Genomic DNA, 24,063 nt, shown 5'->3' with positions numbered 1-24,063 from the left:
CCCTTCCCTAATTGCCCTCTGAACTGAGTGGCTTACTGGGCCAATTCAGGGGGCAAGTTAAGAGGCAACCACACCACTGTGGATCTGGAGTCACAAGCAGGACAGCAGTTTTCCCCCCCGAAAGGACATTCAGGAACCAGATGGGTTTTTACAACAATGGTCATCATTAGACTTTTAATTCCAGATTTTTACTGAATTCAAATTTCAGCATCTGCTATGGTGGGATTCAAACCCGGGTCCCTTGGGCATTACCTTCAGTCTCTGGGTTACTAGATTAGTGACAATTTTAAAAATTCATTCATGGGCATCGCTGGCTGGCCAGCATTTATTGCCCATTCCTAGTTGCCCTTGGAGGGCAGTTGAGAGTCAACCACATTGCTGTGGCTCTGGAGTCACATGTAGGCCAGACCGGGTAAGGACGGCAGATTTCCTTCCCTGAAGGACAGTAGTGAACCAGATGGGTTTTTCCCACAATCGACAATGGTTTCACGGTCATCAGTAGATTCTTAATTCCAGATTTTCTTTTAGTTGAATTCAAATTCCACCATCTGCCGTGGTGGGATTCGAACCCGGTTCCCCAGAACGTTAGCTGAGTTTCTGGATTAACAGTCTAGCAATAATACCACTTAACGTCACTGCCTCCCCTGTATTTATCTAACCTCTTGTTAAATTCATCTATGCTATCCGTCTCAACCCATGCTTGTGATAATGATAAGTACCAACTAATTGGAACACTTGTTCCAAATGCAGGCTATACTGTAAAAGATTTATTCAATGTCTGTCAGCTAGGCCTTGATATTCTTAAGATCAAGTGTAATGACAGGAAAGATATGGATGAGGAAGATAATTTGATCAATCCAATCAGCAGAAAGGCCCATAGTTCTCATACAGCTGCCTTTTAAATAATTTAATGGTTTTCACTATCTCCACTGTTAGTAGGGAGGTCACTGCACATCTCTCTGAACAGAGGAAACATAGAACAGCCTGAAAACTAGATAACAATTTACTGTATGCCAAAGAGGGAGATGACACCTTTTACTAACCTCGTTAGGACCCTGGCTAGTTTTGTGTTCCACAGAATCCCTACAGTACAGAAGGAGGCCATTTAGCCCAGCGTGTCTGCACTGACTCTCTGAAAGAGCACTCTACCTAGGCCCACGCCCCTCCCCTAACCCCGCACATTTATCATGGCTAATCCATCTAACCTACACGTGGGTGGCACAGTGGTTAGCACTGCGGCTTCACAGCGCCAGGGACCTGGGCTCGGTCCCGGCTTGGGTCACTGTCTGTGTGGAGTTTGCACATTCTGCATGGGTTTCCTCCCACAGTCCAAAAGAGTGCTGGTTAGGTGCATTGACCATGCTGAATTCTCCCTCAGTGTACCCTTGAGTGTGGTGACCAGGGTATTTTCACAGTAACTTCATTGCAGTGTTAATATGAACCCTACTTGTGACACTAACAAATAAACTTTAACATCTTTGGAGTGTGGGAGGAAACCGGAGCACCCGGAGGAAACCCACGCAGACACAGGGAGAACGTGCAGACTCCACACAGACAGTGATCTGAGGCCAGAATTGAACCTGGGTCCCTGGCACTGTGGGGCAGCAGTGCTAACCGCTGTGCCACCTTAACTTTTAATTAGTGACTTTAATGTCAGCTGCCACTATCGCGGGGGAACTGCTGCATTGCAAGTACTGGCGGCCATTCACGTGGATCTATTTGTTCCAGAGTGCGCCTCTCTCTGACCACAATGCAACAAACCTTCTAAAAGAAAACAGTTCCTGAAATAGGTCACTGGATTTCGTTCCCCTCCTCCCCCCAACCCCCTAAGGCACATTACTCATTAACAAATTAATTCAGTCATATTCATAACTAGCTGGAGATATTAACTGATAAAGGCAAGCCCTATTATTTCAAACCTTTATAAAGCTTGTGTGTTGTGACTTCGAGAAGGAATTCGCATTTGCAATAATGTAGTTTGGGAATCCATTAATTTGTTTGATTCAAGCTCAAATCCGCACCACTCACTGTAATCCAAACAAATTGTATTAAATTTATGGAGACTTGAGATCTGATAAGAGATAACTGGTACTGCAGGTCTTTTATTGTGCTAGGCATGGCAGAGAGGTTCCTGAGTGGGACTTATTGGGTTAAGTGATGTATTAGAAGGGTAAAATCTATCAGGCCCTGGACATACCCAATGTGCATCCAAAAATTGTCGGCTTCCTGCCCATGATATTTCCATTACACTCGACAATTGATAACATGCAAATATGAGGACGTGCCAATATAATGTTGTTTGTGGTTTCCCACATCAGCTGTTCCAGGAACGAGATTGCTAATTAAGTGCCGCATTTCGGGGGCAGTTTTACACGCTAAGCAGATGCCCACGGATTCACGCTCCACTAACTCGTGCCATGTCGGACTCCTCTCTCTCGCAGTCAGCTGACAGACAGCCCATCTGTCTGGGCTTTATTTGGACCCCGGTCTCAGGAGGTGAAAGGCCAGTTCAGAGACCACTTTGTTATCTGGTTCCTTCCCCATCTCCGGAGAGACAGAATTTAATAAAACGATTCCCTTCAGATCGCAGATACCCTACGTAGGCGTGATCCAGTTCAAGGTTAGGCTTGTTCAATTGCAATATCCATTTGTACATTTAAATTAAGGTCATCTCATGTTCAAATATAATGGTTCTATATCAGCATCACCTGTCTCCTGAATTATAGAGATAGCTGTTTCAATAGCATCTCAGACTCTTTATTAAAGAGCGTTATTGATAACACTCTCAGCTTTGCACTAAAATTGCAGAGAGATTAATAATGGTACGTGACAATGGGCAGAAATTGGATTCAATATAAAACCTTAATGGAATGTCATTCTACTTGCTACACACAATAAGCTGTAAAAGAACCAACAGGCCAGATTGGCACTGGTTCTACACTTCTGCCATAATTCACATTAACAGAATATTATACATCAAATGGAAAGATTAAACAGTTTCACGTTGAAAATGGAAAAGCAGCAAATTGAAAAAAAAGACACATTTTCATGGAAATAATTCAGCCCATAAAAATGAGCAATAACCACGGGATACCCCCCACCCCCGAGGAATGTCTGCTGATCGTGAAACTTCTCGGAATCATTCAAAATCAATTGAAATATGGAGAGAAGCAAAGGGAACATTCAATCATTCAAAGAAAAATATTGTTAATAAAAATTGTCTCCCGTAGGTTTGCCAGAAGTTTTGGCTGTGCGAATGACTATGCAAACATAGATTTGTGAACGTGTATCAAACACCGTGGCATAAAGCAGCAGCCGATTTAATAGAATCCCTACAGTGCAAAATGAGGCTGTTCAGCCCATCCAGTCAGCACCGACTCTTTGACAGAGTATCAATCCAAGCCCTCTCTCCCACCCTATCCCCATAACCCCACACATTTCCCATGACTCATCCATTTAACCTACACAGCTTGGGACACTAAGGGGCAATTTACCATGGCTAATCCATCTAAACTACACATCTTGGGTCGCTAAGGGGCAATTTACCATGGTCAATCCATCTAACCTACACATCTTTGGACACTAAGGGGCAATTTAGCATGGCTAATTCACCTAACCTGCACGTCTTCAGACTGTGGGAGGAAACCAGAGCACCTGGAGGAAACCCACGCAGACACGGGGAGTACGTGCAAACTTATGGACAGCACGCTGGCACAGTGGTTAGCACTGCTGCCTCACAGCGCCAGGAACCCGGGCTCAATTCCTGCCTCAGGTCACTGTCTATGTGGAGTTTGCACGTTCTCCGTGTCTGCGTGGGTTTCCTCCGGATGCTCCGGTTTCCTCCCACAGTCCAAACATGTGCGGGTTAGGTCGATTGGCTACGCTAAATTAACCCTAGTGTCAGAGGGATTACCAGGGTAACTATGAGAGGTTACGGGAATAGGGCCTGGGCGGGATTGCAGACTCGATGGGCCAAATGGCCTCCTTCTGCTCTGTAGGGATTCTTTGATTCTATGAATCCACGCAGTCATCCAAGGCTGGAATTGTACCTTGGTCCCTGGCGCTGTGAGGCAGCAGTGCTAAGCACTGTGCCATGGTAAGTAAATGAACTATGAGCTTTGAAAGAAATCTGGGTCGATCCTTGAATCCATTCTCTTGTTAGTGGTGGGCTAGTTGATTTCAGCCAAGGCATCAATTGGGATCCTTGGGATCCACCAAGAGTGAATGCTTAATGCAGTGGAGCCAAGAAAGAAATTGGGCAGAAATCTATGGGAGAATTTCAACCTATTCTGTCAATCGAGAAACCACAAGATCCGGCAGAATGCTGCTTTTACACCCAGTCTAACGGGAGCAATTTTAACCTGTTGCACCAGGTGTGAAAATGACAGGACTGGGCACAAAGCTGGTTTGACACCAGCCCGATTTTAATCTCCCCTGAAGTCAAAGGGAAACATTGGGCGGGGTTTAAAAATCAGCATCCTACATGATCCCGTGGGTTTCCCGCCCCAGGGGTTAGGTTCCAGTTGCCCGCAAGGTCTCAGGGTCAACTTTCCTCCCTCCTGTCCAGCTCGGAGGGCCAGTGTTGCAAAGTGAAGGATGGCTGGGGTGGGGTTTGGGAGGAATGGGTCAGGAAGGTGAAAGAATCACTTTTGTTCAAATAGCGGTTATGCTCTTGCAAGAGAGGGGAAGATCTCCTCTGTGCCAGAGATAACAAAACCAGAAGCAGGGTGGCACAGTGGGTTAGCACTGCTGCCTCATGGCGCCAGAGACCGGGGTTCGATTCCCGGCTCGGGTCATTGTCTGTTTGCACGTTCTCCACATGTCAGCGTGGGTTTCCTCTGGGTGCTCCGGTTTCCTCCCACATTCTGAAAGACGTGCATTGACCATGTTAAATTCTCCCTCAGTGTACCCGAACAGGCGGCGAAGTGTGGCGACTAGGGGATTTTCACAGTAACTTCATTGCAGTGTTAATGTAAGCCTACTTGTGACACTAATGAATAAACTTTAAAAAACTTCATTTGCAATCTTATTATGTCTGTGCTGAAAATGCATTGTCACCTCATTGTTGAGGCACAGGTTAAAAGGCGTTTCACTCAGCACCAGAATGCGCTTCATGTAATTTCAAATTGCTTGTGGTCTTTACTGGTTCCATTCTCATGTCTATTACAATGATGATCACAAAAGTTCACCAGAAAACAGAAAAATGAACAGGGTAATCAGCCCTCCATCTACCTCCCCATTTAAACACTTCATATCTCCACTATTCCTCACAATGTTTCTCGAATTTAGCAACTAAATCCGGGGGCAACAGGTCCAATTCTGCTTAGACTTCTATCTAAGTTAGTGAGGTCCAAACTATTCAGTAAGTTTAATTACAATGGATCCCACACATTCGTACCCATATTGTATCTACTATTGCTTTTCATTCTGAGCCGCAATTTAGTTTCCCTATTTAGCCTGACATCGCACCTGCACTGTCAGTCTTGCCGGTTCACAGGCATTGTCTAATTTAGATAAAGACTTTCCTTTCCATTATTCTCCTTATTATCACTGTCGCTGTGCATCAATCTGATGCAGCTCATTCCAATAGAAAACGCAGGAGAACCAAGGCTCCTGGAAGCTCAGTCGCAGCAGGAACTGCCAGGAATGACTTACAGTCATTGTACAGCGAAAATGTTTGCTCGTGAATATTTCTTTGCACCGTATGCGCAATGACAGTATGTGGTCACCGTCGCTCCTCTCATTAGAAAAGTGAAAGTGGAGCTCACTTGATGGTACAATCTGAAAAACACGGACTTGCTAAACCAGCTCCAGTCAAACCGAGGGTCCGATTGCTGCTGTCGCCTCATCTTTAAGGAACCCCGCTACCGATTCCTGTCCAAGTTGAGGCCTCGGAATAAAAATGTACTGTATGTTCTCTCTGTGCGGTGTCCTCCATGTCCAAGGGTTGCTAGTCTCATAGAACATAGAACAGTACAGCACAGAACAGGCCCTTCGGCCCACGATGTTGTGCCGAGCTTTATCTGAAAGCAAGATCAAGCTATCCCACTCCCTATCATCCTGCGGTGCTCCATGTGCCTATCCAATAACCGCTTAAATGTTCCTAAAGTGTCTGACTCCACTATCACTGCAGGCAGTCCATTCCACACCCCAACCACTCTCTGCGTAAAGAACCTACCTCTGATATCCTTCCTATATCTCCCACCACGAACCCTATAGTTATGCCCCCTTGTAATAGCTCCATCCACCCGAGGAAATAGTCTTTGAACGTTCACTCTATCTATCCCCTTCATCATTTTATAAACGTCTATTAAATCTCCCCTCAGCCTCCTCCGCTCCAGAGAGAACAGCCCCAGCTCCCTCAACCTTTCCTCATAAGACCTACCCTCCAAACCAGGCAGCATCCTGGTAAATCTCCTCTGCACTCTTTCCAGCGCTTCCACATCCTTCTTATAGTAAGGTGACCAGAACTGCACACAATATTCCAAACGTGGTCTCACCAAGGTCCTGTACAGTTGCAGCATAACCCCACGGCTCTTAAACTCCAACCCCCTGTTAATAAAAGCTAACACACTATAGGCCTTCTTCCCAGCTCTATCCACTTGAGTGGCAACCTTTAGAGATCTGTGGATATAGACCCCAAGATCTCTCTGTTCCTCCACAGTCTCAAACCCATGATCGCAGGGGTAAGGCAAAGAGGTGGGATCCTATGTCAGCTGATATGAGGATTCAACCCACACTGTTTGGTGTTAGTCTGTGTCAACCTCTAGTCCTCCAGCTGTGTTGGTCCGGATGAACATTAGACATAGGAGCAGAAGGAGGCCATTTGGCCCATTGAGTCTGCTCTGCCATTCAATGTGTTTGTCTGGAAGACTGTAAAACATAGGAGCAGAAGTAGGCCATTCGGCCCATCAGGTTTGCTCTGCCATTCAATGAGATCTTGACTGATCTGATGTGATAATTCACAACTCCACTTTCCTGCCTTATCTCCATCATCCTGGATTCGCTTACTGATTAAAATCTGTCTATCTCAGCCTTGGACCATACTTAATGACCCAGTCTCTGCAGCTCTCTGCGGTAAAAAATTCCACAGATTCTCTACCCTCTGAGAGAAGAAATTCTTCCTCATCTCTGTCTTCAATGGGCGACCCCTTACTCTGAGATTATGCCCTCTGGTCCTAGACTCTCCCTCAAGGGGAAACAACCTCTCAGCATCTACCCTGTCAAGCCCCCTGAGAATCATATATGTCTCAATAAGGTCACCTTGCATTTTTCTAAACTCCAATGAGTACAGGCCCAACCTTTACACATCTTGGGACTCTAAGGGCAATTGAGCATGACCAATCCACCTAACCCGCACATCTTTCAGACTGTGGGAGGAAACCGGAGTACCCAGAGGAAACCCAGGCAAGAGGAGAACGTGCACACTCCACACAGACAGTGACCCAAGGCCGGAATTGAACCTGCCTCCCTGCCAACCACTGCTTAAAGTTAAAAGTTTATTTATTGGTGTCACAAGTAGGCTTACATTAACACTGCAATGAAGTTACTGTGAAAATCCCCGAGTCGCCACACTCCAGAGCCTGTTCAGGTACATTGAGGGAGAATTTAGCATGGCCAAACCAGCACGTCTTTCGGACTGTGGGAGGAAACTGGAGCACCCGGAGGAAACCCACTCAGACACGGGGGAGAGCGTGCAGACTCCACACAGACAGTCACCCAAGCCGGGAATTGAACCTGGGTCCCTGGCGCTGTGAGGCAGCAGTGATAACCCACTGTGCCACCCAAATGTTTCATTCTACGAATAAATCAGGAAAAGATTGGCCTCCGGTCTCCACCTTCATCAACTGGCTGAGTTTTAACACGGAGGTTTGGAAAGGGCTGTTTTCCAATCTAGGTAAATCCTAAATTGGAAAACTTTAATTTGTTAACATCATCATGTACAAGCAGTGACACGATGGGCCACATGGCTTCTTTCTGTGATTCTGTATAAATGAATTACAACACAAATTTAAATTTCGCACATGGACTGTACACAGCCAATAAAGACAAAGGTTTGGACGCCTGACCTGGAATATAAATCTCTCCAAGGACAATTCCTAACTTTATGCAGTGCGCACACACTGTGGATTTTCACTCTGGGTGAAAGAAAATTGTTCTTTAACCCAACGCCCCATTATTCAAGCATTAAATGAAGTGAGTGAATTATTCATCACTAACAGAGTCTGGAATAAATCTATTAATCAATCCATTGTTCTGTGGCCTCAGATTAATAATGGCATGGTGGTTATCAGTCCTTTGCTGTGTAACAATGAGACGCATAAAGCATTAGCCGCTGAATAACTCAGAGCCACTCAGTCGACACCCGCCCCCATCTCTCCTAATTTGCTCTCTGACCTCTTGTCAGTCAAGCACCACCTGGCAGCCTCTGAAGATGAAACCCATCTGTGCAGCTATTGGGAGGAGCGTGACATATGTCGGCAGCAGTTAGACAAGTGGCCATAGAGTGTGAATAACCATGGTAACGGACCACATGAGCTAGCCGACACACTCCTTTCTGTCCCCGTCCTCCTTGTGGTGCACCGGGATATAGTCCGGCGACAGATCTTTCCATCGGTGAAGCACGTCTATTCATCGCAGCTCTTGAAGAGGGATCAGGCAACCTCTGAGGTCACCTACCAACCGACTCAAGAACAGCTTCTTCCCTGCTGCCATCAGACTTTTGAATGGAACTACCTCATATTAAGTTGATCTTTCTCTAGCTATGACTGTAACATTATGGGCGGCACGATAGCACTGCTGCCTCACAGCGCCAGGGACCCAGGTTTAATTCCGGCCTCGGGTCACTGTCTGTGTTGCGTTTGTACGTTCTCTCCGTATCTGCGTGGGTTTCTGCCGGGTGCTCCGGTTTCCTCCCACAGAACAAAGATGCCGGGTTAGGTTGATTGGCCACGTTAAAATTGCCCCTTAGTGTCGGGGGACCAACGGTTAATGCGTGGATTTACAGGGATAGGGCCTGGGTGGGATTGTTGTCGGTGCAGGCTCAATGGGCCGAATGGCCTCCTTCTGCACTGTAGGGATTCTATGATTCTATAACTATATTCTGCACCCTCTCCTTTCCTTCTCCCCTTTGTACTCTATGAACGGTATGCTTTGTCTGTATAGTGCGCAAGAAACAATACTTTTCACTGTATCCCAATACATGATGGAATGCATCCCAGGGTACTAAAAGAGATGGCGGGAGAAATAGCAAATGCACTAGTGGTAATTTACCAAAATTCGCTGGACTCTGGGGTGGTTTCCCGCAGATTGCAAAACTGCAAATGTGACGCCACTGTTTAAAAGAGGTAGACAAAAGGCAGGTAACTATCGGCCGGTAGCTTAACTTCTGTAGTAGGGAAAATGCTTGAATCTATCATTAAGGAAGAAATAGTGGGACATCTGGATATAAATTGTCCCATTGAGAAGACGCAGCATGGGTTCATGAAGGGCAGGTCATGTTTGACTAATTTGGTAGAATTCTTTGAGAACATTACATGTGCAGTAGACAATGGGGAACCTGTGGATGTGGTGTATCTGGATTTCCAGAAGGCATTTGACAAGGTGCCGCACCAAAGACTGCTACATAAGATAAAGGTGCACAATGTTACGGGTAATGTATTAGCATGAATAGGGGATTGGTTAACTAACAGAAAGCAAAGAGTGGGGATAAATGGATGTTTTTCTGGTTGGCGATCAGTGACTAGTGGTGTGCCTCAGGGATCAGTGTTGGGTCTGCAATTGTTTACGATTTACATAGATGATTTGGAGTTGGGGACCAAGTGTAGTGTGTCAAAATTTGCCGATGACACTAAGCTGGGTGGAAGAGCAAAGTGTGCAGAGGACGCTGAAAGTCTGCAAAGGGATATAGATAATCTAAGTGAGTGGGCGAGGGTCTGGCAGATGGAGTACAATGTTGGTAAATGTGAGGTCATCCACTTTGGTAGGTTTAACAGCAAAATGGACTATTATTTAAATGGTAAAAAATTGCAGCATGCTGCTGTGCAGAGGGACCTGGGTGTCCATGTGCAGGAATCTCAAGGAGTTGGTTTGCAGGTGCAGCAGGTAATTAAGAAGGCAAATGGAATTTTGTCCTTCATTGCTAGAGGGATGGAGTTTAAAAACAGCGAGATTATGTTGCAGCTGTATAAGGTGCTGGTAAGGCCACACCTGGAGTACTGTGTACAGTTTTGGTCTCCTTAATTGAGAAAGGATATATGGCACTGGAGGGGGTGCAGAGGAGATTCACTAGGTTGATTCCGGAGTTGAGAGGTTTCGCTTATGAGGAGAGACTGCGTAGACTGGGGCTATACTCATTGGAATTCAGAAGAATGAGGGGAGATCTTAAGAAACATATATTATGAAGGAAATAGATAAGCTAGAAGCAGGGAAGTTGTTTCCACTGGCGGGTGAAACTAGAACTAGGGGGCAGAGCCTCAAAATAAGGGGAGGCAAATTTAGGACTGAGTTGAGGAGGAACTTCTTCACACAAAGGGTTGTGAATCTGTGGAATTCTCTGCCCAGTGAAGCAGTTGAGGCTACCTCATTGAATGTTTTTAAGGCAAGGATAGATAAATTTTTGAACAGTAAAGGAATTAAGGGTTATCGTGAGTGGGCGGGTAAGTGGAGCTGAATCCACAAAAAGATCAGCCATGATCTTATTGAACGGCGGAGCAGGCTCGAGGGGCCAGATGGCCTACTCCTGCTCCTAGTTCTTATGTTCTTATGTGACAATAATAAATCAAATTAAATTATTCCCTCAAGATACTCTCTGCCTGAGCCACACAAGGCTACAATCTCACTGCAACCAACATTTGGTCACTTTGTGTGTCAGGCAGTACTGAGGTACTCGACTTGGGACAATCTGTGCAGCCAAGTCCAGGCTGTTAATCCTAATCGTCCTCTACAACCCTTCACGCTTCAGCGCAGCTCATGGGAATTTGACAAGGGAGCGGAGCGCAGTTGCTTGAATGATGGGATGTGTCTCTGACTGAAAACGGGTTCAGGGCAGACTGTCAACCAGCCGAGATTACCTGGAATCCCCAACAGCAGCAACCACAGTGGCACAGTGGTTAGCACTGCTGCCTCACGGTGCCAGGGACCCGGGTTCGATTCCCGGCTTGGGTCACTGTCTGTGTGGAGTTTGCACATTCTCCCCGTGTCTGCATGGGTTTCCTCCGGGTGCTCCGGTTTCCCCCCATGGTCAGAAAGACGTGCTGGTTAGGGTGCATCGGCCATGCTAAATTCTCCCTCAGTGTACCCGAACAGGTGCCGGAATGTGGCGACTAGGGGATTTTCACAGTAACTTCATTGCAGTGTTAATGTCAGCCTATTTGTGATACCAATCAATAAACTAAACTACCCCAATGTATACAGCACCTTTCACACAATAAAATCTCCCAAAGTGCTTCCCAGGCAGTTTCGAAAACAACATTTGTTACTGAGTCACAGAAGGTCAACGAGCTTTAAAATAGCATTTTAAAGGGAGTCAGAGAGCTCGGGAGACAGAGGTTTAGGGAGGGAATTCCAAAGTTTGGGGCCTCTGTAATGAAAGACACAGGGCATGATCTTACCGGCCGTTCACGTCACACTCCCGCTGCAGCGAGGTCGGAGAATTTGGCGCCCAGCCAACTCTTCAATCACCGCAGCGGGATGGGGAAAATCCCGCCGGCATGAACAGTGGTAACATTCCGGCCACAGTCACCAATGGCGGCCCAGTTAAAATCGGGGATGCTCAGGGGACCCGTCTTAGGTCAGCTCAGATATTTCAGAGGGTGGTCGGGATGGAGGAGATTACAGAGACAGGGAAAGGCGGGTCATGTGCTCAGTTCTGGTCGCCTCACTATAGGAAGGATGTGGAAAAGATTGAAAGGGTGCAGAGGAGATTTACAAGGATGTTGCCTGGATTGAGTGGCATGCCTTATGAGGATAGGCTGAGGGAGCTCGCTCTTTTCTCCTTGGAGAGACGAAGGATGAGAGGAGACCTAATAGAGGTGTATAAGATGTTGAGAGGCATAGATCGGGTGGACTCTCAGAGGCTTTTTCCCAGGGTGGAAATGTCTGCTACGGGAGGACATAGGTTTAAGGTGCTGGGGGGTAGGTACAGGGGAGATGTTAGGGGTAAGTTTTTCCACACAGAGGGTGGTGGGCGAGTGGAATCGGCTGCCGTCAGTGGTGGTGGAGGCGAACTCAATAGGGTCTTTTAAGAGACTCCTGGATGAGTACATGGGACTTAATAGGATGGAGGGTTATAGGTAGGCCTGGAAGGTAGGGATGTGTTCGGCACAACTTGTGGGCCGAAGGGCCTGTTTGTGCTGTAGTTTTCTATGTTTCTATGGAGGGATTGGAAAGAAAGAGGAAAATTTTTCAAATTAAGGCTTTGCTTAACCGGGAGGCAGTGTAAGTCAGCAAGCACAGAGGGCGATAGGATCAGGGCTCAGGTTCAAGCTGATTTAAACTTTATCTCCAGCACATTGCAGGGAGCAAACCAGCAGAATAACCAAAGGGCAATAACAATTCCTCACATTTTCACATTCTTTAAATGCTTCTATTTATCCATTACAAAAATATTGGGGATGGTTGGACTGTGAGCAAGTGGAGCAATAAAGTGTGTTCACTTTCCATTGGTGCAGCGGCCTGTGAGGATAGACGTACGGGGTGACCAATAGCAGGCACGTGGGAGATGGGGCATTGGGCGGCACAGTGGCACAGCGGTTGGCACTGCTGCCTCAGAGCACCAGGCACCCGGGTTCGATTCCCGGCTTGGTTCACTGTCTGTGCGGAGTTTGCACGTTCACCTCGTGTCTGCGAGGGTTTCCTCCGGGTGCTCCAGTTTCCTCCCACAGTCCAAGATGTGCGGGTTAGGTTGATTGGCCATGCTAAATTGAGACTAGTATCAGTGGATTAGCAGGGTAAATATGTGGGGTTATGGGAATTGGGCCTGGGTGGGATTGTGGTCGGTACAGACTAGGTGGGCCAAATGGCCTCTTTCTGTACTGTCGGGATTCTATGATTCTGTGTGATGAAACCTCCAGGAATACATCCAACCAGAGTTGGCATCCCCAGACCGGACAGGGTCAGATTCAAAGACAGAACACCTGCAGGTTAAAAAAAGGGAGCTCATCTCTGGGAGAGTATACTATTCACCGGGTGGTGCTCAATGATCCCTTTTACTAATGACCACCAGGACAAAGCAGCCGGTTTGATTGGCATCACATCCACAAACATCCACTCCCTCCATCACCGACGCTCAGTAGCAGCAGTGTGTACTATCTACAAGAGGCACTGCACAAATTCACCAAAGATCCTTAGACAGCACCTTCCAAACCCACCACCACTTCCATCTAGAAGGACAAGGGCACCAGATACATGGGAATGCCACCACCTGCACATTCCCCTCCAAGCCACTCACCATCCTGACTTGGAAATATATCGCTGTTCCTTCGCAGTCGCTGGGTCAAAATCCTGGAATTCCCTCCCTAACGGCATTGTGGGTCAACCCACAGAACATGAACTGCAGCGATTCAAGAAGGCAGCTCACCACCACCTTCTCAAGGGGCAACTAGGGATGGGCACTAAATGCCGGCCTAGCCAGCGACACCCATGTCCCATGAATGAATGAACGAAAAGGGATATGGAGATAGCGAAGGTAGATGGCATGTCGAGGTACAAAGTCAGCCATGATCTGGTTAAATGATGGAGCAGGTTTGCGGGGCCGAATGGGCCTACTCCTGCTCCGGTATTCCTTTATTTCTCAGTGCTTGGTCCCATTAAATTATTTGGGCGGCCACTTGCATTCGTGGAACAAGGTCCGCACAGTATTTTCCTGCACACCTGCGAATTGTAGCGGGAACATTAACGTCAAAGTATTCTAGATCGACACCATGGCAATGTAGCCCCATTATGCCCAGCCCTCCCCACATCCGAAGCTATGACATTTTACGACCTCAACAAAGACCAAATGAATCCAGTGGGATTTGAACTCATGATGCTAAGACGGGCACTCAATCTCACCTGACACGCTGGGGTGAGAATGAGAGGCGTTATTATGGTGACGCCTTAATAACTAACCTGACTTCTTCCTTTTAAATAACCTTAGCCTGGTAACTGGAGAAAGGGTGGAGAGGAATGGGGAGGCAATGGCCTAGTGGTATTATCACCAGATAATTAATCCAGAAACTCAGCTAATGTTCTGGGGACCCGGCAGATGGTGGAATTTGAACTCAATTTTAAAAATCTCGAGTTAAGAATCTCCTGATGAAACCATTGTTGATTGTCGGTAAAATCCATCTGGTTCACTAATGTTCTTCAGGGAAGGAAGTCTGCCGTCCTTACCTGGTCTGGCCTATTTGTGACTCCAGAGCTGCAAACATTGTAAATCAAATATTCAAACTGGAAGATGGCATGAGGAAAACACAGGTCTATTAGAAACTGGAAAAAGAGAAGGTGGTCTAACTAGAGGAGAGATTCCACCTGAAACTTAAGCTTATTTTCTCATCTGTTGAGTATCCATTATCTATTCCAAACCTTTTTTGAATGAATCTTGCAGTCTGATTTCTTTCTTTCTGGTTGTATCACAGCTTGGTATGGCTCCTGCTCTGTCTAAGACCACAAGAAACTACAAAAGTCGTGAACATAGCCCAATCCATCACGCAAACCAGCCTCCCACTCATTGACTCTGTCTACACTTCCCATTGCCTCGACAAAGCAGCCAGCATAATTAAGCACCCCATGCACCCCAGACATTCTCTCTTCCGCCTTCTTCTGTCGGGAAAACGATACAGAAGTCTGAGGTCACGTACCAACCGACTCAAGAACAGCTTCTGCCCTGCTGCCATCAGACTTTTGAATGGACCTATTTTATATCAAGTTGATCTTTCTCTACACCCTTGTTATGACTGTAGCACTACATTCTGCATCCTCTCCTTTCCTTCTCTATGAACAGTATGCTTTTTCTGTATAGCGCGCAGGAAACAATACTTTTCACTGTATACTAATAAATGTGGCAATAATAAATCAAACCAAATCTGACTTGGGGCTGTATATCATTAGATTCAAATAGGGATGGGCAATAAATGTTGGCCAGCCAGCGACACCCATGTCCCACGAATGAGTAAAAAAAGAGGAACAACTGCTAGGAATGGAATCATTAGAAGAAGTCAAGAGAAGTTTATACTTAGGAGAATCAGACAGAAGGAAGTGAAAATGATGACACTTTGGGAGCCTGTGCTATAAAACTGGCCAGATTCAATGTACAACATATACTTTATTCCTTATCTAAAAAAAAAGAAGTAAAACATGGGAATAAAGTTAACAGCCGCTAACGCTTTTATTTTAACAAGAACTTTCTGGAATGGATTATTTGTCACTTACCACAAGGACCCTTGTGTTTGATGGTGATGTGCTTTTTCAGAATACAAGCCATGGCCTCCAACTCGCACTGATTGCCGTAGATATGTTCGTCACTGCCGCAGACAGGTTCGTACACGTTCTGGCAAGTCTGCTGGCACTCACACACAGGTTTGTTATTCTTCACAATGCATTTGGCCCCAAAATCACAATCAATGTTCAGGCAGGGGCTTAGAGTGTTAAGGTCTGTTTGAAGAAATCAAGCAGGGGGTTAATTTTTAGCAAACCTTATTCACGCGGGACGCCATTTTGACGTGGCTGTTTACAAGTGACCCGAGATCAAACCCATCCGGCATTTTGTTCCCCCCATCCTGGCCTTCTACTCAAAGAGTACACAGGTAGCTCATTGGCTCAGGGATTTGAAACAGATCTGCTCGCACACTTTAGGCCCCAAGGTGTCTATGTTACAGGGCCCCAAAGCCTTAGCAACCTCAAGCAAGAAACCTGTTTCTTTTATTTCAAACAATTTATCCAAGTACATTATAAATTACAATACATTATAATTTCAGTCCATTTTATCAGCACCTTCAAAGTCACTGAAACATGGTTTAGAATTAAGTATTAACAGGTTGGCACAATTGGCCCTGTTTCCTTATCAATGAAGTTGGGAAGGTGGCCAGTTCCCCACTAATTGCCTTTCCATCCCTTACTCGTCCTGCTTGGGTCTAGTCTCATTTGTAAAGGGTCAGTACCTCATGCTAGATCACTGGTAATACACAACAGCGAAGTTTGTTCGCATCAGCAATCTGTGTTTGAAGTTTTAAAGTTCATTTATTACTAGTGTCGCAAGTAGGCTGACATTAACACTGCAATGAAGTTACTGTGAAAATCCCCCAGTTGCCACATGTGCCTGTTTGGGTACACTGAGAAGTCTCACAACACCAGGTTAAAGTCCAACAGGTTTATTTAGTATCACGAGACTGCTTCGGTGAGTCACCTGGTGAAGGAGCAGCGCTCTGAAAGCTCGTGATACCAAATAAACCTGTTGGACTTTAACCTGGTGTTGTGAGACTTCTTACTGTCGCCACCCCAGTCCAACGCCGGCATCTCCGCATCACGGGTACACTGAGGGAGAATTTAGCATGGCCAACGCACCTAACCAGCACGTCCTTCGGAGGAAACCAGAGCGCCCGGAGGAAACCCACGCAGAAACGGGGAGAATGTGCAGAGTCTGTGCAGACAGTGACCCAAGCCGGGAATCGAAGTCGTGTCCCTGGCGCTGTGAGACAGCAGTGCTAACCACCGTGCCGTACATAAATCAGTGGAATCACAGACTTAAACTGGAATCTAAACAGAAAATGCTGGAAATACTCAGTAGATCGTTCTGCCTGGCTTGTAGAGTATCCTCACAGTTGAAAATCTAGGCACTCCTGCTTTACCATGTTTCCAGCAGAGAATGTCCAAAAAGAGTTACTTTATATTAAAGTTGCACCTTTAAAAGGGGTAACTAAATCTGTAAACTCGGTGTACCTGACAATGTAATATTGTCAACAAATGTTTACAGAGTACACTGTAAATTCCGCTGAATTAAAGAACCAGTTGGAGCAGATAACAGTAGCCTGAAAAACAAACAGTTCCCCAGTCACAACAGAGGTGATTTCCTGAATGCTGATTGGTACACAACTGAAATTAAAGCGAGCAGTAAATCGTTGATTAACTGCGCTACTGACTGGTATAATCTCTCAATTATAATAAGCCCCAGTGTAGTACTGCAAACTCAGCATTCAAACCTCTGCAAATTCAGGGACGAGGCTTTATACTGGCTGCCTTTAAGGTAATTCAGGGCTTCAAAGCAAGTCGGGTGACTGCTGACTGGGCGAGTACAGCATTTCCCAAGCCACGGTCTCAGTTCGTGATTTACCGTTGCTTATCCAGTGAATACCAGGTGGGAATCTGGTCACTGTTTCTACACTAAACCAACTGTTGCTCTGTTTACTCCCAGTTTGTGAGATGTATCCGAAGAGATGGACTCAGATGCTTAGGACTCTTCCTGAGGAATCTGTATTGCAGAACATAGGGTGCTGTTAATGGCTTGATGAGGAGGGACCTTATTGAAACTTACATGATACTGCGAGGCCTGGATAGAGTGGACGTGGAGGGGATGTTTCCACTAGTAAGAAAAACTAGAACCAGAGGGCACAACCTCAGGCTAAAGGGACGATCCTTTAGGTTCTTGATTAATAAGGAGATCAGGGGTTATGGGGAAAAGGCAGGAGAATGGGGATGAGAAAAATATCAGCCATGATTGAATGGCGGAGCAGATTCGATGGGCCGAGTGGCCTAATTCTGCTCCTATGTCTTATGGCCCCAGGGCACGTTTGGGTGGGTTGGGGGTATCTAATTGGACAGGAGGGTGCCGGATGGAAACCCACTCACATTCCTTCCTCTGCCTCGATTGGGTCCAGGGCGAGTAAGCTCATTAACAGCCACCACCGAGGTGGGACGGTGCATAAATCCTCCTCCCTGTCAGGCACTTAGGGTGGGATTTTCCTGCTGTGCTTGCCCCAACACCAGAAAGTCCCACCTGTCCTGCCCGCTACGATTCCCGTGATAGGCGGGACGGGAAAGTTCTGTCCTCGCTGCTTGATCCATGGGACCTGGCATCAGGAAGCTGAAAGTCATCCCACAGTCCTTGCTGCTGACCCCCATAACCCGTGACGCCCTCACACTCAACTGTGACCTGAGGCATTCAGCAGTCCTGGGCATCTTCCCGGCTGGTAAGGGCAAGGAGGCTGGCTCTGAAGGTCACCTCTCCAAACCACCCACCTCTCTGTCCCCACTCCCTAATGCTGAACCCCTCGATTAGCTTGAGATAAAGATGAAGAGGAACGATACGTGAAAGCTGTATTTCAGGAACTGAGACAGCGACAGTGCCAACCACTCTGAAAAAAGCCTCCAGAAATAAAGGACCAGCCCAGCAGATGGGGAATGAAACACCATCTTCAATAGAAAAAAAGCTCAGCCCCCTTCCTCTCCAGAAGGTTTTTGCTCACAATGGGCTCTGACCAACTTTTACAGATGCACCATAGAAAGCATTCTTTCTGGTTGTATCACAGCTTGGTATGGCTCCTGCTCTGCCCAAGACCACAAGGAACTACAAAGGGTTGTGAATGTAGCCCAGTCCAGCACACAAACCAGCCTCCCATCCATTGACTCTGTCTACACTTCCCGCTGCCTCGGCAAAGCAGCCAGCATAATTAAGGACCCCACGCACCCCGGACATTCTCTCTTCCGCCTTCTTCCGTTGGGAAAAAGTTACAAAAGTCTGAGGTCACGTACCAACCAACTCAAGAACAGCTTCTTCCCTGCTGCCATCAGACTTTTGAATGGATTTACCTTGCATTAAATTGATCTTTCTCTACACCCTAGCTATGACTGTAACACTACATTTTTCACTCCTCTCCTCTCCTTCTCTATGAACGGTATGCTTTGTCTGTATAGCGCGCAAGAAACAAAGCTTTTCACTGTATCCCAATACATGTGACAATAATAAATCAAATCAACATCAACATCAAATAGGGATGATTCCTGGGTTTTGGATAGCCTGAATACCCCTGTACATGTGGGCATCATCCATGAGTAAGCCTAGGCAGAAAATGCAATCTGGCTATTTGACTGTGCCAGGCATCATTTCCGCACACTAACCTGTCCCCACTTTGCCCAGCACGCAGGCGTCACCGGAGTTTCCAGAGCGGATTGTTTCCCTCCCTATCCCAGGGTCTCCGAATCCAAATCTAGTGCCTCACTTGCTGCCTCAGAAGTGGGTTGGGTGAACCGTCAACACTTGTCAGGAGTGAGGGAGCGGGAAAGGAACTGGAAAATGCTGCCACCAGGATTCCAATCAATTCAAACGTGCTTTGGAGGAGGCGAGAGACTCAGCTGCTGAAAAACAACGTTTGTTCTTCAGGAGTCCAGAGTGTCATCCTGGCTGTAAACAGAGCCTCTGAACAGCTGCAATGTCTCACAGCTGTGTTGGCAACAGCTCGGTAAAAATGTTAGGATGGGGCCCGGGTCAAAATTTCTAGAATCATAGAATCTACGAGAGAGAGAGAGAGGCCCTTAGACCCAAACTGGTTCAAGCCAACCAAAAAGCCCGTCTAAGCTAACCCCATTTGCCTGCATTTGGCCCATATCCCTCTAAACCTTTCCTATCCATGTATCTGTCCAAATGCTTTTTGAATGTTGTCAATGTCCCTGCCTCAACCACTTCCTCCAGCAGCTCATTCCACACACGTACCACCCTCTGTGTAAAAAAAGTTGCTCCTCAGGTTCCCATTAATTCTTTCCCTTCTTAACTTAAACCTATGCCCTCTAGTTCTCGATTCCCCAACCCTGGGAAAAAGACTGAGTGCATTGACCCTATCCATGCCTCCCATGATTTCTTACACCTTTGTAAGATCATCCCTCAGTCTCCTACACTCCAAAGGGAAAAATCCTAGCCTGTCCAATCTCTCCCTACAACTCAGCCCCTTGAGTCCTGGCAACAGCCTGGCCAATCTCTTCTGCTCATCTGGGTTTCTCGGAAGAACATGTGGCGGGATTCTCCGGCCTCCCAGCTCCGTGTTTCCCCCCGGCGGGAGGTGGCGCGTTGTTTGCTAGCGGCGGGATTCTCTGGTCCCGCCGCTGTGAAAGGGAATTCCCACTGACAGTCACCCCACACCGGCAGGAAACCCGCGGACAGGGGTGCGCAGCCGGGAGGACTGGGGAATCCCGCCGGAGTGAACGGCCGCAGAATTCCGGCCAACATTTTTTTAAAAACCCAGCTTCTCGTCTCTGGTTCCATTTTGATGTCAACGGGTAAGTAAGCAGTCAAAAGGCACAGCTGCCAACTCAGTCGTAAGGAGAAAACAGTTACAACATTAGTTTGGCCCATCAAATATTGTCCCCGTCACAATTGTGGTGATGGTTTGTGCTGAAACTACGTTCACTTTAGCGACTATCAACAGCGAATATCCCTGGGAAAAGCTGCCGTTAATTTTTCAGACAGCCTCAATCTTCCTGTTGAGATTTTCCATTACTTGCTTCCTAAGGGAGCTGGGGATGGCTCGGAATCACATGTGACACCTCTACTGGTGCTGCCTAAGTGTGCAATCATCTGTTGACATCACCAGAACCTGATTACCGCTTCAACGAGTCTATGCCTCGCCATTTAAGTCCAATTGAAATCAACTCAAACTGAAGTGCCCGAGGTCAGATGAGCTGCCAGTGAGGCAGTCAAAAGCTGCTGCATAGAAACAAGTCTCCCTTTAAAAGAAAGCTGTCCAAACTGGACGCACTGAAGGGTGGCTACCTAGCTAATTTAATCACCTATATGTGGGATAATAATAAATTCTAATGTTCCTGATACAGGTAAAGATTTTGTTATGAACACAGCCAGAGGAAGCAATTAACTCCCTACAGTGCAGAAGGAGGCCATTTGGCCCATCGAGCCTGCACCGACAACAATCCCACTCACCCTATCCCTGTAACCCCTTGTATTTACCCTGCAAATCCCCCTGACACTAAGGCACAATTTAGCATGGCCCATCCATTCTCTCTCCACAGAGGCTGTCAGACCTGCTGAGATTTTCCAGCGTTTTCTGTTTTTGTTTCAGATTCCAGCATCCGCAGTAATTTGCTTCCAACCCAATAATCATCTGTCTTGTCTTCTTAATTTTTATGATATGAATGACAAAGAAGTTTAGGGACCATTAATTAAATGATTCTGGGGAAGTGAATAATGTCATTTTAAATTAAACTGTTGATGTTGGCAGCTTGGGTTAATAAGTGGCAAGTCACATTTGTACCACTCAAGTGTCAGGTAATGACCCTCTCCAAAAAGACAGATTCTTTCGACATTCAATGGCATTACAATCGCTGAATCCCCCACTATCAACACCCCGGGGGTTACCACTGACCAGAAACTGAGCTGGACTAGCCATACAAATACTGTGACTACAAGAGCAGGTCAGAGGCTAGGAGTTCTGTGATGAATAACTCGCCTCCTGAATCCCCAAAGCATGTCCGCCATTTATAAGGCCCAAGTCAGGAGTGTGATGGAATACTCTCCACTTGCTTAGATAAGTGCAGCTCCAACAACGCTCAAGACGTTTGACACCATCCAGGACAAAGCAGCCCCGCTTGACTGGTCCCCCATTCATCACCTTCAACATTCAATCCCGCCACCTCCGATGCACTGACAGCAGTGTGCACTATCTACAAGATCACTGCAGCAACTCACCAAAGGCTCCTTCGACAGCACCTTCCAAACCTGCGACCCCTACCACCTCAAAGGACAAGGGCAGCAGTTGGAAGTTCCTCTCCAAGTCATTTGCCATCCTGACTTGGAAATATATCACTGTTCCTTCACTGGATCAAAACCCTGGAACCCCCTCTTCTTAACAGCACTGTGGGTTGTACGGGCACCACATGGCCTGCAGCAGATCAACACCACCTTCTCAGGGGAAGTTAGGGATGGGCAATAAATACTGGCCTAGCCAGTAACACCCACATCCCACGAAAATGGTGGCACCACTCATGTTTGTGAGTTGTTAATGCTTCTCAAAGATTAAACATAACGATAAGAATGGTTTTCTGATATTAAGCATGAAAGAAGCAATATCTGTGCTCTGGGACAATTTGAAGAGCGAGACATGCTTCACTGGAGAAGTTTCCAGTGACACAGATTTCCTTTTCCCTGTAGACGTAGTCCCTAATTGGATGATGCAGCACGGGGAGCATTGACAGGGACATCCGAGGCCTGCGGGCTTTCCAAGGTTAACACAGGTCAGATTGGCTGAGGGATATGACCAAGAGCCTATCGCCTCCAAAATACAAACCAATCACATTCTGGGCCTTGTTATTAATTTGATTTACAGCTGGTAGCACCCACACAAATAGAAGTGGCTGCAGCCCCTTGAACCATAGGATGGTTACGGCACCGAAAGTCTCCATGCTCGTTCTCTTACTGACCTCGAAGAGCAACTCCGTTAGCCCCATCCACCTGTCTTTTCCCTGATTTCTCATGAGTCTTTTCTCCACAGCTAATTATCCAATTCCCTTTTGAAAACCTCCACTGAACCTGCCTCCACCACACTCACAGGTTGTGTCCTCCTGGATGGGTAGTTAGCACTGCTGCCTCACAGTGCCAGAGACCCAGGTTCCAATCCAGCCTTGGGTGAGTGTCTGCGTGGAGTTTGCACGTTCTCCTCGCGCCTGCGTGGGTTTCCTCTGTGTGCTCCAGTTTCCTCCCACACTCCAAAGATGTGCAGGTTAAGTGGATTGGCCATGCTAATTGCTCCTTAGTGTCCCAAGATGTGGACGGGAGGAAGAGTAGCAGGGTAAATGCGTGGGGTTACGGGGTTGGGGTGGAGGGGGCCTGGGTGGGGTGCCCTGCCGGAGGTACAGTGCAGGCTCGATGGACTGAGTGGCCTCCTTCTGCACTTTAGGGATGGTATAGATCCTAACCATTCACTGTGCCGTACAAGGGTTTTTCCTCATGTTGCCTCAGGGTCTTTTGCCATTCACCTTCCATCGGTGACCTTTGATTTTTGACCTTTCCGCCTATGGGAACAGTTTATCTCTCAGTTTCTCTTCTGTGTAAGTCCCTCATGATTATGAACATTTCTAACTGATTTCCCCTCAATCTTTTCTTTCTTGAAGAGAACTTCTCAAATCGGTGTTATAAATGAAGTTCTTCAGCCCTGCATCCAAGACCATGGGGAAGAATGATGTCTGCAATGGGTAAAACCATTTCTTGTGCTCTGAGGATTATGAATCTCAGGCAGAATTAATAAAGACCTCAGGTAAAAAATCTTGGAAATCTTTTCTATGTGTTGCCTACGGACGGCACGGTGGCACAGTGGTTAGCACTGCTGCCCACAGCGCCAGGGACCCGGGTTCAATTCCCGGCTTGAGTGACTGTGCGCAGTCTGTGCGTTCTCCCCGTGTCTGCGTGGGTTTCCTCCGGGTGCTCCGGTTTCCTCCCACAGTCCGAAAGACATGCTGGTTAGAGTGCATTGGCCATGCTAAATTCTCCCTCAGCGTACCCGAACAGGCGCCGGAGTGTGGTGACCAGGGGATTTTCACAGTAACTTCACTGCAGTGTTAATGTAAGCTTAGTTGTGACACTAATAAATAAACCAACATCTTCACATCCCTCCTAAACTACGGCTCCCAGAACTGAACAATAAAATGGCCACTTCTCTCAGTGAAATCACGTTTCTCAAAGTTTTAGAAAATGCAAGTTTCAAGCTAATAGATCCTTAAAAGAAAATCAGTGTGAAAACCCATTCCTCTAACTGTGCCTAATAAGCAGTTAGCTCACAAGGATTTCTGCTCATTAACCCTGGGTGCAGGTTTCAAAATACCCACAGCTTTCCTGCCTCGTAGCTCGGATAGAGATTAGCCCTGGAAATTTCTAGCGACGGGTGGGAAAATTTGAAGACTGCTTCTCCGGCACTGCGACGCTTTTTTTTTAACCAAGTGGATGCGGAATAGGAAATGGAGGGTGTTGGGGGTGGGGGCGTTACAGGACAAAATACACGCAAGGAGAGGGAATTGACAGGACATTCCGCCACTAATGGGCAAATCACAGTGCTGTGATATCACTAATGACTTCTGGTAAGTTAATGAGCG

General features: G+C 46.8%; 1 protein-coding gene across 1 annotated transcript in view; it reads right to left on the bottom strand.

The window, feature by feature from the left end:
• The window catches only part of agrn (agrin), a 582,383-nt gene that overhangs the window by 116,456 nt on the left and 441,864 nt on the right, over positions 1-24,063 (bottom strand). Inside the window, exon 8 of the mRNA XM_078238727.1 lies at positions 15,412-15,633. Coding sequence (XP_078094853.1) covers positions 15,412-15,633 — 222 coding nt within the window. The remainder of the gene's footprint in view (positions 1-15,411; positions 15,634-24,063) is intronic.

This window comes from Mustelus asterias, chromosome 22 (assembly GCF_964213995.1).
Source record: "Mustelus asterias chromosome 22, sMusAst1.hap1.1, whole genome shotgun sequence".
Classification (NCBI taxonomy): domain Eukaryota; kingdom Metazoa; phylum Chordata; class Chondrichthyes; order Carcharhiniformes; family Triakidae; genus Mustelus; species Mustelus asterias.
The sequence above is the reverse complement of the archived record's forward strand: the minus strand, read 5'-3'. Positions and strand labels throughout refer to the sequence as shown.